At 42.1% G+C, this 19,040-nt stretch overlaps 1 protein-coding gene across 2 annotated transcripts in view; it reads left to right on the top strand.

Annotated features, from left to right (window-relative positions):
• The window catches only part of gabrb3 (gamma-aminobutyric acid type A receptor subunit beta3), a gene marked incomplete at both ends in the record, with an annotated part of 87,135 nt that extends 72,727 nt beyond the window's left edge, over nucleotides 1-14,408 (top strand). For both annotated transcript variants that reach the window (XM_080770915.1, XM_080770916.1), the window contains 3 exons: nucleotides 871-1,023; nucleotides 12,363-12,607; nucleotides 14,064-14,408. In XM_080770915.1, the coding sequence (XP_080627041.1) occupies nucleotides 871-1,023; nucleotides 12,363-12,607; nucleotides 14,064-14,408 (743 nt within the window). The remainder of the gene's footprint in view (nucleotides 1-870; nucleotides 1,024-12,362; nucleotides 12,608-14,063) is intronic.
• Between the last annotated feature and the right edge of the window lie 4,632 nt (nucleotides 14,409-19,040).

Below are 19,040 nucleotides of genomic sequence, written 5' to 3'. Positions count from 1 at the left end.
ATAGAAAAAACGTCGGCATCAAAAATCTACTGTTAACAGTAGGTCATTACAGAGCTTCATATCTCTGTGCTGTGGCGAGCAAAACATTCGATTGAACATTATTATTTAAAAAGATGTTATTGTTCATAAAAATCGATTAATTGGGTTAAATGACTTCATTGTACCTGAGATATGAAAGATAATATATTGGTTTGTAATTATTGAGTGATTAAATAATTACAATAATTGCATCTGTTGTGTGTCAGTGGATTAGTATCATTAGTAACACCACTGGCACTGAAGGAAGTATAACTACTTATGTCAATTTGGGTGCCGAAAAACGGCCAATGTAACAGTCTTTCTGGTTCATCATGCCGGTATAGTTATCTGGATCATGACGCTTTAGAAGTACCATGTAAAAATGTGCATGTTAAATTTGATACAGTATGGTGTGTCTTTTGATGCAATGTGCTTTTAGTGCCAACTCTTACCTCAAGCTGCATGGGCATTACCAATAACCACTGAGTGGGTGTGTGGGTGGGTTACGTGGGTGGGTGAGCTTGAGTGAGTGATGCATGGTCATGTGGGGCTGCTCCTTTCAGCATCACATTGTGTACTCTGGGACATTTTGTATACTTGTTGTCATCGCTCCCTCAAGGCTAAGTTATTGCAATTTGGACCCCTCTTACTTGTTTCCATGGCAATGAAGCCAGTTCACGTGGCCATTGCCCTAGGAGCTGAAAGAAAAAGCAAGATAGCTCTGTGTTTCTCTCAAAGTAAATATATAAGGCTGCTTTCCGCCTGTCTCTCTCCTGGGTGCATATCTTTGGTCCGACGTACTACCAGTCTGACAGGCAATAGTCTGACACCCTACCCCTTGCTTCTCCGCAGGTTCCTATCCACGATTGTCTTTGAGCTTCAAGCTCAAGCGAAACATAGGATACTTCATCCTCCAGACCTACATGCCATCCATCCTGATCACCATCCTATCCTGGGTATCCTTCTGGATCAACTATGATGCCTCTGCTGCCAGGGTGGCATTAGGTATGAAATGATCCTGGACCAGTGGTTCTCAAAGTGGGTGCCGTGATGCAAGTCCACAGGTGATGCAGAATACTTTGATAATATTTGGAATTCATAAATATTTGTCTTAAATAGGTCTTAAAACCAATATACTTAGTAAGACGGACGACCAAAACATAACTGATCTACAAGCTCACGGTGCATTGATCCGCTGTAAGAAGTTTGAGAACCACAAAGAAGTTTGAGAACCACTGGCATAGGGTGACCATTTTCACACAACACCCAAAATGTACGGTTGAAATGAACATCAGGATGCCTATCTATCTCCCAGACTCTCTCCCCAGGAATGAATGTACAATTATGTTCAGGATGTAATTTGTAGATGTGAGTGTAAGTGGAGTATGTACTGTAAGTGGAGTATGTAACGGACAACTTTTTGGGAATATGTCATTGTAAAAGATCATACAGTACGTGTCTGTCTCACACTTATGCCAGCGTGCCAGTAATCACCCTCCCCTGTGCCAATGTTGGCACCCGTGCCTAAGGTTCTGAGAGCGTGGCACGGCAGGGGCACTAAGAGCGTGAGACACGTCACATGACGGACCCATAGATAGTATGACCCATAGAGTAGGACCCATAGATAGTATGACCCATAGATAGTAGGACCCATAGATAGTATGACCCATAGATAGTATGACCCATAGAGTAGGACCCATAGATAGTATGACCCATAGAGTAGGACCCATAGATAGTATGACCCATAGAGTAGGACCCATAGATAGTATGACCCATAGCTAGTATGACCCATAGAGTAGGACCCATAGATAGTATGACCCATAGAGTAGGACCCATAGAGTAGGACCCATAGATAGTATGACCCATAGAGTAGGACCCATAGATAGTATGACCCATAGATAGTAGGACCCATAGATAGTATGACCCATAGAGTAGGACCCATAGATAGTATGACCCATAGATAGTAGGACCCATAGATAGTATGACCCATAGAGTAGGACCCATAGATAGTATGACCCATAGATAGTAGGACCCATAGATAGTATGACCCATAGATAGTATGACCCATAGAGTAGGACCCATAGATAGTATGACCCATAGAGTAGGACCCATAGATAGTATGACCCATAGAGTAGGACCCATAGATAGTATGACCCATAGCTAGTATGACCCATAGAGTAGGACCCATAGATAGTATGACCCATAGAGTAGGACCCATAGAGTAGGACCCATAGATAGTATGACCCATAGAGTAGGACCCATAGATAGTATGACCCATAGATAGTAGGACCCATAGATAGTATGACCCATAGAGTAGGACCCATAGATAGTATGACCCATAGATAGTAGGACCCATAGATAGTATGACCCATAGAGTAGGACCCATAGATAGTATGACCCATAGATAGTAGGACCCATAGATAGTATGACCCATAGAGTAGGACCCATAGATAGTATGACCCATAGATAGTAGGACCCATAGATAGTATGACCCATAGAGTAGGACCCATAGATAGTATGACCCATAGAGTATGACCCATAGAGTAGGACCCATAGATAGTACTGTATGACCCATAGATAGTATGACCCATAGATAGTAGGACCCATAGATAGTATGACCCATAGAGTAGGACCCATAGATAGTATGACCCATAGATAGTAGGACCCATAGATAGTATGACCCATAGAGTAGGACCCATAGATAGTATGACCCATAGAGTATGACCCATAGAGTAGGACCCATAGATAGTACTGTATGACCCATAGATAGTACTGTATGACCCATAGATAGTACTGTATGACCCATAGATAGTATGACCCATAGATAGTATGACCCATAGAGTAGGACCCATAGATAGTATGCACATGTCGGAGCTGCTGCTCCTTCTGCTCTCCCGACGTGCCCTATACATCTCCTTACAACAGTGAATTACGTTGGCGTGTGTGTGTGTGTGTGTGTGTGTGTGTGTATGTGTGTGTGTTGTCCCCAAACATTCAAGGTTCGAATGTTCGCTCATTAGGGTTGGCACTCTAATCTTAATTAATGGGCTTGAACCATTCATTTTTTTTATATTATTTTAATTTAAAAAATATATATATTTTTTGTATTAATTTATAATCAAAACCTTGTCACTTATTCTATAGATTTATATAGAGTTTATATTTAATTATATTTTAGTTATGAATTTAAAAAAGAATTTAATCAAAATCTACAAAGTAATTTTAACTAGTGAACAAGTGTTCAAATAATTGTAGTGGAGTAAAAGTACAATATTTGGTTCCGAGATGTTGTGGCGTAGAAGTATTGGAAATTGGAAATACTCAAGTAAAGTAAAAGTACCTCAAAATTGTATAGGCCTACTATTGTAAGTACTTGAGTAAATGTACTACACCACTGTGTAGTACATTTAGGCCTCACTCACACCTTTCGATCTAGAATACAACATTGATGCATGCTAGATGTAAGCAAGATGTACAGTAAGTGTCATGGCTGCCCCAATGCATTTCCAATGGAAGTCACATGGTTTGATACAACATTTTGGACTACAAGCTGTTGCGAGCTTGCATCAGCTATACATCTCATACAACAAGCATACATCAGTCTGTTGTAAAGGTATGAGTGAGGCCTTAGAGAGATCTATAGAAGATAGGGAGGCCCCTTCACAAGTCTACACAAGTCCTCTCTGGGGGGGGGGGGGGGGGGGCATGCGGTGGACTCTGATTTACAAGCTCTAATGTATCACCACTCACTGAGACACACAGAGATCAATGCAGTTAGAATGCAATTCCACTTACTGTAGTCTCCAAATTTAATCACAGGGGAGGCTATTCCTCAATTGCTATACTGCCCCTCTGCATGTATTCACTAGGTCTATTCCCTACAGCAGGGTCCCCAAACCTTAGAGAGACCCAAAAAGATAAGTGTATAAGTCTGACATAATTTGTTTTCTCCGACCCAGTCTGATTTCTGAATTCACATAGACTATTTTTATATTGCGTCAAATAACAACTTTGTTCGAAAAATAAATAAATAAATTCAATATCAACAACATAATATACTTGATGAATTTAATGAATTGCATTTTTTATAGCACTTTTCCAAGTGTTTGAGCGCTTTACAATGGTTCATTCATTCATACATTGGGCAAACAGTCAACGCCAGCATCCGCACTTCCCACATTCACACACCAATGGTGGCGAGCTCACACCGACCAACTCATTGGAGGAAATGTGGGGTTCAGTGTCTTGCCCAAGGACACTTGGACATGTGGACAGGAGGAGCCGGGATTGATAGCCATTAGACAAATCAAATCTTTCAGTCCTATACTGTAGGCCTACTTATTTTGTAATGGCAGCATTTATTATCAGTTTTATGTGAGAGTTGTCCCTATTATGTGTAAGATCTCTTTACAGAAATTGTCACTGACAAGATCTTTTTCTTTTGAGTAACCCATTCTCCTCTTAACTCAGAAAGAGCTCTTGCTTTTGTTATGGAGAAATCAATGCCACGTAGTGTACAGCACTCCTGTGCTCTTCACACCCACACGCACGCACGCACGCAGTGCAACACTTTAGGTTTATGTAAGTGAGAATGGACAGAACTACAGTAAACAGGCTGTGAGCAATGATGGAGCCATGTACTGTAAATACAGTTTGTGTTGTCAAATGGTATTTGGGGCTGAGCACTGAAGATACATACACCTAAGACCTAATGTAATTGTAGTTCTTTATACCAGGTATGGTTCTATGCATGACAAAATCCTAATTCGTGTTTGGAATGTCATGGAATTTCAATTTGCTGTTCAGATTATTGCTCCCAGCTGGATGTAGATAAAGTCCAGACAATGCAGATGCACTAGGGCCTGTGGAGTCAAGGAGCCCATAGAAAAATAAGAATTTGTGTTAAATTATACACTAAATTGGTGTCATTTGCTATACTACATGCCCTCCAAAAGGCAAGCCCATATCTGTCAATATCATTGTTTGTTTGTTTGTTTATTTGTTTATTATTTTCACAATACAAAACGACATTTGTGTAATATAAGCAATACAATTGCTGGGTAATATGTGTGTTTTCTGTTTTGATATAGTCTAGGCTCAAAATGTGAACATTAAGACTGACCTGCCTTTCAAACATAAAAGCAGCAATAAGACAAGACAAGAGAGAATAGAACAGGAGGAGAAAGAAGCAAAGCTCCCCAAATTGGATTCCTTTTTTATATATAGCAGCAATGCAGTAGTTCAGCTGGCATCAGCATTACTGCCCTCAGTTATGTGGCACCAACCATACAGCAGGTAACTTAAGGAAAGCAAGCTAGACAGAACATCATGTTGGATGCATTTCATCATTGTCGGGCAGACAATTTGTATATCAATTTTTTTGTTTGTTTTGTTTTTGAAATTGAATACCCTGCTTTGTCGTACAACCATGGCACGCAAAAAAGTAGCGAAAATAGCTGATCTGGGCTTGAAAAATGAGCTTGTGAGTAGTAGAATAACCACTGTACATGGTTTCCACCCGACAGAAACAATTTGATCAAGTTAGCTCTGTATCTCTTTAGTAAAATGTTTGAATTGATTGTGTGTGTGATTGTGTGTGAGAGCGCTATCCATGGTTCTGATTCAGTAGCTTTCTCTTTGGCCTCTCTTCCTTTACAATAGCCTGATCAACTCGACTATAAAATCCAGCACATGGTTGGTCAAATATGTATACACCTAATGGTGTGTCGTGTGTGTGTGTGTGTGTGTGTGTGTGTGTGTGTGTGTGTGTGTGTGTGTGTGTGTGTGTGTGTGTGTGTGTGTGTGTGTGTGTGTGTGTGTGTGTGTGTGTGTGTGTGTGTGTGTGTGTGTGTGTGTGTGTGTGTGTGTGTGTGTGTGTGCACTTCATAACTAATTTGTGTGCACTGGGTATGGGCTCAGATCCACGCCAATATTATCTGTGTGTTCGTAAAAGAAAATGCGTAAAAAAACAATCTGTAAAAGAAAAATGCGTAAAAAAACAATCTGTAAAAGAAAAATGCGTAAAAAAACAATCTGTAAAAGAAAAATGCGTAAAAAAACAATCTGTAAAAGAAAAATGCGTAAAAAAACAATCTGTAAAAGAAAAATGCGTAAAAGTTACAGATGCTTTTTTTGGTTCCCCAGTGATATCACTGCCAAAAATCACATGACGGCTGAGAGCCAATCACTTACGAACAGAAAAAAAAACAAGCTAAGTTACAGATGGTTTTTTTGGTTCCCCAGTGATATCACTGCCAAAAATCACATGACGGCTGAGAGCCAATCACGTGAGGCCTTTTCCTCTACCCAATCAAAAAGCTCCATAAGTCTGCCTGGCAACTGAGGTTGCCATGTTTGTCTGGGGCTACGTTATAAGTATAAGTATAAGTTTATGAGTTACAAGTTTAGCTATATTATATCCATATCTTGTCTTAAAACAACCACTTAATGGCATTATTGACTAATTCATTATTTTATAATGATATATATATATGATATATATATATATATATATATATATATATATATATATATATATATATATATATATATATAAGTTTATGATTTACAAGTTTAGCTATATATCCATATCTTGTCCTAAAACAACCACTCAATGGCCAATTGACTAATTCATTATTTTAGTAGCCAATATTAAATAGGGGGGTCTCAAGATTCGGGGACCCCCAGGGACCCCCCAGGGACCCCAAATGGTAACTAATTTTTCAACCGTTTTTTGACGGGGGTTGGCTTGTTGTGATTGTGTCGCCCCCCTGGGGGCGTCTTTGGGGGTCTCAAGGTTCAGGGACCCCCAGGGACCCCCCAGGGACCCCCAAATGGTAACTGTAATTTCTCAACCGTTTTTGACGGGGGTGGGCTCGTTGTGATTGTGTCGCCCCCCTGGGGGCGTCTTTGGTGGTCTCAAGGTTCGGGGACCCCTGGGGACCCCCCAGGGACCCCCAAATGGTAACTCTGTCATTTCTCAACTGTTTTGGACGGGGGTGGGCTCGTTGGAATCGTGTCTTTGGGGTCTCAAGGTTCAGGGACCCCCAGGGACCCCCCAGGGACCCCCAAATGGTAACTGTCATTTCTCAACTGTTTTGGACGGGGGTGGGCTCGTTGGAATCGTGTCGCCCCCCTGGGGGCGTCTTTGGGGGTCTCAAGGTTCAGGGACCCCCAGGGACCCCCAAATGGTAACTCTGTCATTTCTCAACTGTTTTGGACGGGGGTGGGCTCGTTGGAATCGTGTCGCCCCGCTGGGGGGGGTCTTTGGGGGTCTCAAGGTTCGGGGACCCCTGGGGACCCCCCAGGGACCCCCAAATGGTAACTGTCATTTCTCAACTGTTTTGGACGGGGGTGGGCTCGTTGGAATCGTGTCACCCCCCTGGGGGCGTCTTTGGGGGTCTCAAGGTTCAGGGACCCAAATGGTAACTCTGTCATTTCTCAACCGTTTTGGACGGGGGTGGGCTCGTTGGAATTGTGTCGCCTCTCTGGGCGCATTATCAGGGTTTTGGAGGTTCGGGGACCCCTGGGGGCTCCCACATGGTAACTCATTTTATGATAGATCTTTATTGATGGGAGGGAGAGACAGAGAGAACTATTTATATTCATCTGCATATTCTTCTTACTATAGCTCTCTCTCTCTCACACACACTTTTCAGATATCACTTGATATGGACATTTAACCAAGCGATTCGCCCTAGAGAACTTTGGTTCCTACCTAAATAAATAACTGAAAAATACTGCACTGACTGACACAGAGGCAGTTACATTATTGTTAGAGCTTTGTAACATGATGGGTAATTTGTATATGCAGGTGTGATTTATTGGCGTGGGTGTACATAGGCTATAGCTGTTGGGATTTATATTTAAGTGTAGGAAGGAGGAATATGCATTCAACTGGGTACTGTAGATGTGCCCAGAGAGGCAACACGATTCCAACACGGGCTCTGTGCTGGCACCGATGTTATTCAACATCTACATCCACGACCTACCCCTAACAACATCAAGGAAGTACGGCTACGCAGATGACCTGGCAATTTTGCTCAGCAAACCAACCTGGGAAGCAATAGAGGAAGGCCTCTCTGAGGACATGAACATCCTGTCTTCATACCTGAAGGACTGGCGCCTGAAGCTCAGTGTTGAGAAGACTGTGGCAACAATGTTCCACCTCTACAACAGGGAAGCAACCCGTTGACAATGGTTGACAACGCCCGGCTAGAGCACCAGTCCTCCCCGACATACCTTGGAGTGAAGCTCGACAGAACTCTGTCCTTTAAGCAACACCTGGACGGCGTCAAGGGAAAGACCACCGCCCGTGCAGCACTGATAAGGCGTGTAGCTGGCACGACATGGGGAGCGTCCACGAAGACGCTGCGCATCTCCACCGAGGCCCTGGTGTTCCCCACCGCTGAGTACTGTGCCCCAGTCTGGAGCCGTAGCCCTCATGTCCAAAAACTGGACTGTCTCTGGATGCCTACGAGCCACTCCAACCAACCAACTGCCAGTCCTTGCTGGAATCGCCCCCGCAGAGGTCAGGCGAGAAGCAGCCACACTGGCCCTTGCTCGCAGGGCTCAGCTGAGCGAGGCCCACCTCCTCCACGGGGTCGTCACAGAGACACCACAGCGCATGCGTCTCAAGTCCCGGCGGCCCTTTGCCACACAGGCCCAGGAACTGCTCCATACAACACCAGCCGACACCTCCAAGGCTTCCTGGGTGAAGGCAAGATGGAGGGACCAGTGGAAGGCAGCAGAACCATCCAGGCTTCACCACTACATTGAGGATCCCACAGATGTTCCTGGCCAGCACCTCCCCCGCAAGGAGTGGACAACCCTAAACCGCCTGAGGACGGGTGTCGGACGCTTTGGTGCATCTATGCAGAAGTGGGGTCTCACAGACAGTGCCCACTGCGAATGTGGGGACCCATCACAGACTGTTGAACATGTGCTGACCAGCTGCCCTATATACCGGCCACCGAATGGTGACCGTGGGCTAATTGACCTAGACAATGACACACTGGACTGGCTTGCTGCAACGGAGCTAAAGGTCTAAGGACATACGACAGAAGACCCCCGTCCAAAACGGTTGAGAAATGACAGAGTTACCATTTGGGGGTCCCCAGGGGTCCCCGAACCTTGAGACCCCCAAAGACGCCCCCAGGGGGGCGACACAATCACAACGAGCCCACCCCCGTCAAAAACGGTTGAGAAATGACAGTTACCATTTGGGGGTCCCTGGGGGTCCCTGCACCTTGAGACCCCCAAAGACGCCCCCAGGGGGGCGACACGATTCCAACGAGCCCACCCCCGTCCAAAACAGTTGAGAAATGACAGAGTTATCATTTGGGGGTCCCTGGGGGTCCCTGCACCTTGAGACCCCCAAAGACGCCCCCAGGGGGGCGACACGATTCCAACGAGCCCACCCCCGTCCAAAACAGTTGAGAAATGACAGAGTTACCATTTGGGGGTCCCTGGGGGGTCCCCGAACCTTGAGACCCCCAAAGACGCCCCCAGGGGGGCGACACAATCACAACGAGCCCACCCCCGTCAAAAACGTTTGAGAAATGACAGTTACCATTTGGGGGTCCCTGGGGGGTCCCTGAACCTTGAGACCCCCAAAGACGCCCCCAGGGGGGCGACATTATTTTATAATGATATATATATGATATATATATATATATATATACAAGCCAACCCCCGTCAAAAACGGTTGAAAAATGAGTTACCATTTGGGGGTCCCTGGGGGGTCCCGGGGGTCCCTGGGGGTCCCCGAACCTTGAGACCCCCCTATTTAATATAGGCTACTAAAATAATGAATTAGTCAATTGGCCATTGAGTGGTTGTTTTATGACAAGATATGGATATATAGCTAAACTTGTAAATCATAAACTTATATATATATATATATATATATATATATATATATATCATTATAAAATAATGAATTAGTCAATAATGCCATTGAGTGGTTGTTTTAAGACGAGATATGGATATAATATAGCTAAACTTGTAATTCATAAACTTATACTTATACTTATAACGTAGCCCCAGACAAACATGGCAACCTCAGTTGCCAGGCAGACTTATGGAGCTTTTTGATTGGGTAGAGGAAAAGGCCTCACGTGATTGGCTCTCAGCCGTCATGTGATTTTTGGCAGTGATATCACTGGGGAACCAAAAAAAACATCTGTAACTTAGCTTGTTTTTTTTTCTGTTCGTAAGTGATTGGCTCTCAGCCGTCATGTGATTTTTGGCAGTGATATCACTGGGGAACCAAAAAAAGCATCTGTAACTTTTACGCATTTTTCTTTTACAGATTGTTTTTTTACGCATTTTTCTTTTACAGATTGTTTTTTTACGCATTTTTCTTTTACAGATTGTTTTTTTACGCATTTTTCTTTTACAGATTGTTTTTTTACGCATTTTCTTTTACGAACACACAGATAATATTGGCGTGGATCTGAGCCCATAACTGGGGCCCATCGTAATAGAATGCATTGGGCCCTGTCATAACTAGTTTACGCAACTGAAGGTTACACATCTGCTGATGACAATCACTTAACTTATCACTTAGACTTTTGTTTATCCGATTTTCACAACAATTGTTGTGTGGCAGCTAAGGGAGGCGCTCTTTATACATTATGTACATACAGTACTTTTGGTCATACCCTACGGCTGAAAATGGGAAATATGTGGTATGATTAGTGGCAGTACGTACTGTACACACATGCTTATCAGAACTGTCATCCAAACATAAAACAGCCTTTAATAGATTTATATGGAATCAACAAAACAGCAATGTGTATCATAAACAACCTTATTGCCACATCATATGATAACAGGTGTAAAAAGAGTGAGTGCAAGCTCTCAATATTGCAGTTATAGGAAGAGTTATAATATGGAATGATAGAGATAGAATAGAGGCATATCATCGCAACAACGCTATTTGAACTATATGACAAAGTATACATACCATTAATTTATGAAAAAACTAAAAGATGAAATATGGAGATACAAGGTTTCTGCCCACCAGCAACTATATCCTAACAGTTGATGAAAGCGGCCCATGGTTTAGCCTTTGGACATTGAAGTGCGGTGTTCTCTGCTAATGAGGCGAGGGAATTCAAAAGGAGATGACTTCATATTAGAGACAGGGTCTTTGGCAAACCATTCTATGCCTGCAATGTTATACTGTACCAATTGCTTTTTAATTAAAGTTGCAATTAAAGAGACACGTTTTGTTTAGCACAGCAAGATAGATCTCCGCTACACGTTCTAGCATGGAGGAATGTGACCTCTCATTTCACCCAATAATATTCACTCCACGCTTGAGTGGTGTGACTCATTGGCTGGTAAATAATTTGAATTCAAACCTTGGGACGTGACACACAGCATGACACACAGTGTTCATTCAACTCTGAGATGCTGACTTAGATTTGATTGTGCAGCCAACCTTATGCATGGAGTTACATACAGTATCAGCAGAATGACCCTGTATATCAAGGTTCAGCATACTGTATAGCCATGTGTCATGGTCTGTATCATGGTCTGCTCCTCTGCCCCTTCTTGCCATGTTCTTTAGCTCTGGACATTTGCTTTCTCTCAGTTTGGGCTATGTTCTTCAGTCTTTGGACTTTTAGTTTTAGCGTCCTCTGTTCTTGTCTTTAGTCTTGTTTCCTTTGTTGTTTTTGTATTGTAAAAAGAAGGTACGAACATCTACGTAATTTCCGCTATCCAGCTATTCACAGATTCGTCACATTGGGACACTGGCACCGTTTGTTTTACATCACCATTACATCACCTAATCAACATGAGTTAGACTTTAATATATTAGCGCCCCTCACTTCACACGGGTGTGATTCTTATTATAAGCCAGACACTATGGCTATTTGGGGGTCCTTGGCATACCGGTAGATACGTTTGGGAACCTGCCTTAGGGAAACATGTCTTGGACATGCTGGCTACCACAAGGAGAGGATATGACATCTAGCGCCAGAGATCTACTGTATACTATGTATCAGGTGGTATCACTTCTACTTTTGTGGCCAGTTTCATGCATGGAAGAGTTTTAATTGTGTCCTACAACAATCAAAGTAAATATTGTCTCGGGTGGCGTATAAGGTTCAATGAGAACAAACCGTCAAACCCTATAAAAGGGGATGTTAACTTCAAGCTGTGACATTTATTCTTCATGGGAAATGTGTTAATTAGAGAGGTGTCGGTGAACAGCTGAATATTTGGCTTACACTGAAAGGCAATGCAACTTACCACGCATCAAATGAGGTTTCACATTCCGTGCTGTAAAATCCTTATGGTGACACTTTACATTCTGCCGTTGTTTCTTTCAGGGATCACCACCGTGCTCACGATGACCACCATTAACACTCATCTGAGAGAGACCCTTCCAAAGATTCCCTACGTCAAAGCTATAGACATGTATCTGATGGGATGCTTCGTCTTCGTCTTCTTGGCACTGCTGGAGTATGCGTTTGTCAACTATATCTTCTTCGGAAGAGGCCCGCAGATGCAGAAGAAACTTGCTGAGAAGGCTCTCAAACTAAACATGGAACGGGACAAATTAGATGGGCCCAGGGTAAGAATTATAGGCACGGTCAAAGTGACCATGTTTTGCTGTAAATGGAGTTTAGCTATACTTATTATTATTATCACATGTAATCATGTCTTATTCATTATAGCTTCATTATAAAATGCTAGCCAGATTTGCAAGCCTCAGATTCAGCACAGAACTAGTAGAGTATGTAGTTGAAGTCATTCTTTACTATCAGCTATTATGATTGTCTGCCTCCTGATACTGATGGCCTTGTTGCGACTGAAGTTCAGATGAAGGGCTTTGTGTTTGTCTCTCCTGGCTAGTCTTTTCTGGATGGAGGCAATTGCAAGGCATCGTCTGTTAGATCCAATCAGGTACGCAGGCGTCATCACTGCCGCATGTGTGAACTAACTTCCTGTAACTCTTGCAACTTTGCTGCCATACAAAGTTCCGCCTCCCTGTGTATCAACATGTCATACATTCTATTCATTTTTGTCATAACACCCCATCACATCACCCCATTAAGCCTGTGTCTTCCATTATATCGCCTCTTCTTGGATGTTGGAATATCTGTATGGATATTGCTGCAGCAGCACAAGATACATTGAATTATTTATCAAGGCTGCACAATACCAAAAATTATATTAGTACTTTTATTGCTGAATAGGCTATGAATTGTGATTCACTGGGACATGATTTTTCTACCGATTTTCTGATAGCTGTCAAATATTGTTGTTATAAAAATGTGATGTTAAACTGTTTTAACCTTACTGTTTTACCTTTATCCAATGTGCCGTTTGATGTGCCATTGAGAATCCTGCATCGAAGCAAAAAATCATGTTTCGGACATTCTCTGATAAGAAAACTGATAAGGCTTCTCCATATCTGGTCGGACATTGCAATAGGTCAGGATATTGCAATGTTGTGCAGACTCACAGGATCTTAGATAAGATTAAGACAGGTACTGTATGTACAGTATGTCCCATGGAACACTTTTTTCTGATTTAGATGTACTTACAGGGGTTAGTGATGATATCTTCCACAATTTCAGCAAGTGCAATACTCACACTGATCACAGAATCACATTAACTCATATATTATCAAATGAGAGCGGCTGTTATCAGATGCTTTTCCCCATGCATGCCTCTTCAGCTTGACATCGCGATCATGTCTTGTAAATCTTTAGTTTTTGCCTATACACCACCTTGACAATGATTTATATGCATTTTGTCTGAGACATTGGAGCTGCCATGAATAATGGAACCATTCAATCCAACCAGGGCTGATTTGTTAGAACAGTTTTTTGGGCCAGGAGGCCTGTCCTTGAAGGCCACTCTCTATTTGCCGAGGATTTAATCTGTCAGATCTGTGGAAGATGCTTGGCCGGTCCTGATGTATGTTGTATGTGTCCGTGTCATTACTCACCGAGCGCCCCCACCACCAGTGATGTGCCGGGTCGTCTTTAACACCACTATCTGTCTCTTCTGCTCAGGTCCAGGTCGACTCCCAGGGGAACATTCTACTGACGACCTTGGAGATCCATAACGAGGTGGCAGGAAATGAAATCACGACCAGTCTGAGCGAGTCGCGCAACTCCTCCATGTTGTTCGACCACACGGGGGTCCAGTACAGGAAGCAGAGCGTGTCGGTTGGGGCGAGCCGGCAAAGCCTGGACAGGGCTCCGCCTCTAAAGAAGACACGTCTGCGTAGACGATCGTCACAGCTCAAAATCAAAATCCCGGACCTGACCGATGTAAACGCCATCGACAGATGGTCACGGATAATATTTCCTTCCGTTTTCTCCCTCTTCAACTTAATCTACTGGCTTTATTACGTGAATTAACGTTGACTCGTGAATCGTGGCTAACGTTCGTTTTTCTACCCCTTCACAAGCCCCACCGTTTCTCATTTGTTTGTGAATGAGAAAGTACAAGTTATTTGTCAGGAGGGCATGGCACGGTGAAATCCTTACTGACATTTCTTTTGTTTGTTTTTTCAGAAGAGTTAAAAGAGCACAGACCTTGACACACGGACAACACAAACCCGGTAGTGTGCAGATGTGCATGTACGCTAATAAGGATGACGCCTACCTTACAGAGACAGTCATGTAAATGACTGCCCTCTACTCTGTTCTAATGAAGGTCCATGGACATTTTCACTCATGGAGTTAAAAACCCAGCGTGTTCAGAAGATTCTTTGTTTAACAATGGTATACAGTTGTATATCAAAAAGATTATTTACAGTGCTTTATGCCATATATTACGTTTATATCCATAATTCGAATAGAAACTGGGATCATAGTGATACAAGTTATCGCTATAGGTTAACACAGGGGAACTAAAAACAAATGAGTTATAATATTTATTTAGGTCCAGAATACATGTTTTTAGATCCGCTGTGTTCATTTAAGTATCTCTTTGAAGCTAAATTAACACTGAGGATTTTACTGAGCATATTCAAGCAATGAATCATACCCATTGATTATTTCCTTGTCCCTGAAATATTTTTTCAGGGACAGGAAAAATAATTTAATTTGCCTTGGGGTTGCTGCCACAAGCGATACACTGGTTCTTTCAAAGTGCTTAATTACTGTGATGTTTCTCTTACACTTCACAGGTTCAGTTTAATGCTGTGTTAGCGACTCAAGAAATAACTTTGGTCTGACATAATCCTACAGGTTTTGACTCATAGACAGACACTGAATCCATACCAGCATTTTGTACAACCCTTTGTATTGTAGTATTTCTCACTTTCAATTTGCATGTATTTGGACAGGGCAATTCCCTGTCAATTTGACTTTGTTCACTGCAATTTCTAAGTTGATTTAATTTACTTGTTATCATCTGGTACAGTACGCCAATTGACATATACGTACAGTAGGGATGCATGGCCAATAACCAATTATTTCTAGTCATATTGACCAATATTGTATTGTTTGCGATCTTGCAACACTCGTTTCCACCAGTTGGGTTTGGTGTACACCTGTTGTGACTGATGCTGGATACAGATTTCTAAAAACTACTTTATGACCTGATGTATTAGGCCTACTGGTCTGTCCAATACCAATAATTAGCAGCCATTAATGATGATATGATGACCTCATACACAAATTATTTGATGACCGATATTCAATATATCGTGCATTCCTAAAGTAGGGCCTACAGTGCGGTCAAACTATCTCTTAATATCGGACTGCTATCCCATTAGACCCTGGATCTTTTTATTTAATCTTTCACGCTCATACAACACATGTACACGATGTGTCCTCATTTAACTTGGGTTGGATTGTCCCTGCATGGTATAAGTGGTGAGTGGGTGAGCCATTTCTGCAGTCCTGTGTTAGTTCTGCACTGAAGCCCTCAAATGGAGATGTCTGTGATTGTTTTGAAATGTAATGTACATACTGTTAACACTACACAATGTCAGCTCTGCCATACATATACACATTACATAAGTATGCTGTGAACGATGTTTTTGCTTGATGAAATGCTTGGTTGGTGTTTTTGTTTTTGTTTTAGCCTCTTACATGACATTATGTTTGGTCATCTTATTTCCCAACGTGTTGTAAATATAATACACAATATCAGAACGTGACCATTTTCATTCTTCTTTCTTTAATGGGTTGACAAGACGAGGGCACGAAATACCACGAGAGAGCAAGGATTAGAGAGTATAGGACGTGCAAAAGCGACAACTGAGGGCTCAGCTCACACCGCACCATCTGCACTGCTCGCTTGAGGGACTTGTATCGCGTAGGAGTGACACCACCTGTCAGACGACCACGCAGCATGGCAGACATTTTTTTTCCCCAGATTGACGTTGTTCAGTATACCATAACAAATGCACTGGCCCCTAGAGAATGGATTGCATTGCATAAAACTAAAGTCTTTGTTCAAAGGGCTGAGGTTTTCAATGAGGGTTGTGAATGGAACGCTCTTGTCAGCACTCTCCCTGCTTCTTTCAAGAGGGAAATGTTTACATGTAATAGGTGCAGACTGTACATAAAATTGTGATATCAGCACGTGTTTAAAAGATTTGACTCAGAATTAATTCATGAGTAGTTACAATATGCATATGAGTTAGATTAGATACAATGGAAACATGCTCTTGTAATTTTTGCATTCATACAGACATTTTGTATTTAATTTTTTTGCTGCTGCCATGTTTGTATAGTCTCTGCCACGGACACCCCTATGGGTGGTCTGGGGAGAGTGTAGACAACCACATTTGTCTCCACCGATAAACATGAAGTCGTCAGTTTATTTTTTTCACCTGATCCACAGGGAGGACATAACGCGTGCAGAGCAACATGATATCACTCCTTTCCTCTCGACTCTGAACACGCGCTCTAGTGCAGCAACAGAAAACGCCAATCCCTGCCAGATTATACCCCCCGTGAAGATTATACCCCCCGTGAAGATTCTGTTCGTTGGCACATTGGAATAATCTTTTTTTTTCTCCGAATGTCTATTTTTTGCAGGTTTGCTTAATTGGGACAGGACAGTGTAGTAGAGAGAGATGGAGCCAAGGACAGAGAGAGGACAAGAACAACAGCCAGAATCAAACCAGGGACATTGTGATCACATCAATCATATTAATGAGCCTACAGGTAAACACACTCACATCAGGGAGCTTCCCAAGGCAACCACTGTCATCACAGTTAAGACTGATTTATACTAAAAAAAATTGTTGTGCGCTGTGAGCTTGTAGATCTGCTATTTTCGCCTTGACGGATGTTTGATGTTTGGGCTAGTGACCTTGATTACAGCATCATTTTCATACTTTTAGGACACCATTTTCATTTCCTATACTTTTGTAATATTTCTAAGTATACAGTACTTCTTCAACATGTTCAGTTTTTGTTACATTTGAACATGAAATGCTTGCAGTCATCTTTCTCAATTCATTTATCACCATCTGCAAATTTGACGGGAAAACAAAATCCTAAATTGGCCATCCTGCCCCATGTTGTTGTTGTTTTTATGCTGTTTTGATATTAAAAGTGTTAAATCATAAATGCTTTGCTTTTTGCATCAACATGCAAACCATTATCCTTCCCACACCTCGTAAGGTCGACACCATCCGATGTAATGTGTTAAACATTTGTGAGTCATCATCTACAATCTTCATTATTTCTACAATTCCTTTTCCTGTTGTATCACATTGCAACAACTGTTAGTCATAACCGTAATGTAATATATGTGTCATCATGCCGGGTTACTGTTGTTTTTTCTCATTACATTGCTTCAATTAATGTGTTGGCTTTTTGTGTAGCGTGGGAGACTCCATTGTGTGGTCTACACTACACACTCCAACAGAGCTGATCTGGCTCTGCCGCCATCATTCACTTCAGAAATTACACTTCAGATAGATGAACAGCAGGTGAGTTCTGCTTTGTATGCAGTATATCATCATGTGTTCTGCTCTGTATGCAGTATATCATCATGATCATGTGAGCGTTAGCTATCTTCTACCAGTCCTTCTTGCTCCTCTCTCTTTGTCTCTTTTGTCATTTTGTTGAACCTTTGGCACAAGTGGTGGCTTAAGGATCAACCATTCTCTAAACACCTGAGGATCTATAAGGCCAGTGCATTTTGTCAGCATGTCCCTAGCCTCGGAAACTCAGACGTTTTATTTAGCATGTCCCTAACGTGTATGTATTTCAGTGTGGGATTAAACCCACAGGAGGGAAAGGACAATAACATACAGAAGAGGCCCCAGTAGGCGTCGAACCAGCACCTTTATGTGCCACTGAGGAATGAAGGAAATCAAGAAATATGGACTCAAGGAGCAATGGCCTTCTTTTGCCTCCAGACTAGGGGCTCTATTTTCGTCCATGCTAAACCGCTTATCCCTAAACTTCTTTGCCTTTTTTTTTTACTATTTTGAAAAACATTTTTAAATCGTTAAAATAGCCAATCTACAAGCTCACAATGTGACGATGTACAGTAGATCGGCTAGTTTAACTATTCAAAAATATAGTAAAAATATAGTAAAAAAGGCAAAGAAGTTTAGGTATAAGGGGTTTAGCATGGGCGACAACAGAGCCCTAGGGGCTCTATTTTCACATTGTGAGCTTGTAGATTGGCTGTTTAACTATTCAAAAATGTTTTTCAAAATAGTTTAAAAAAGAAAAAAAGAAAGGCAAATAAGTTTAGAGATAGGGCTGTATTTTGCGTATCTTAAGTACCAGGTCTTATTACTTAACTTAAGACCTGGAGGTGTGATCAATGCCATTTGGCTATTCTGAGTGGCCAAAGAACATTGACCACGCCTCCAGGTCTTAAGTTAAGTAATAAGACCTGGTACTTAAGACACGCAAAATACAGCCCCCAAGGGGTTTAGCATGGATGTTAAAATTATAGGAAAACAGCAGCTTCGCAAAACAAAATAAAGATTAAATTATGTGTGTCACAGTCAGCTATAAGTGCCCATAACACTCTAAAATCTTGATAAAAGGCAAACCAAGTCCACT

This window comes from Protomyctophum bolini, assembly GCF_963924005.1.
Source record: "Protomyctophum bolini genome assembly, chromosome: 8".
Taxonomy (NCBI): domain Eukaryota; kingdom Metazoa; phylum Chordata; class Actinopteri; order Myctophiformes; family Myctophidae; genus Protomyctophum; species Protomyctophum bolini.
This window is presented reverse-complemented; position numbering and strand designations above follow the sequence as displayed.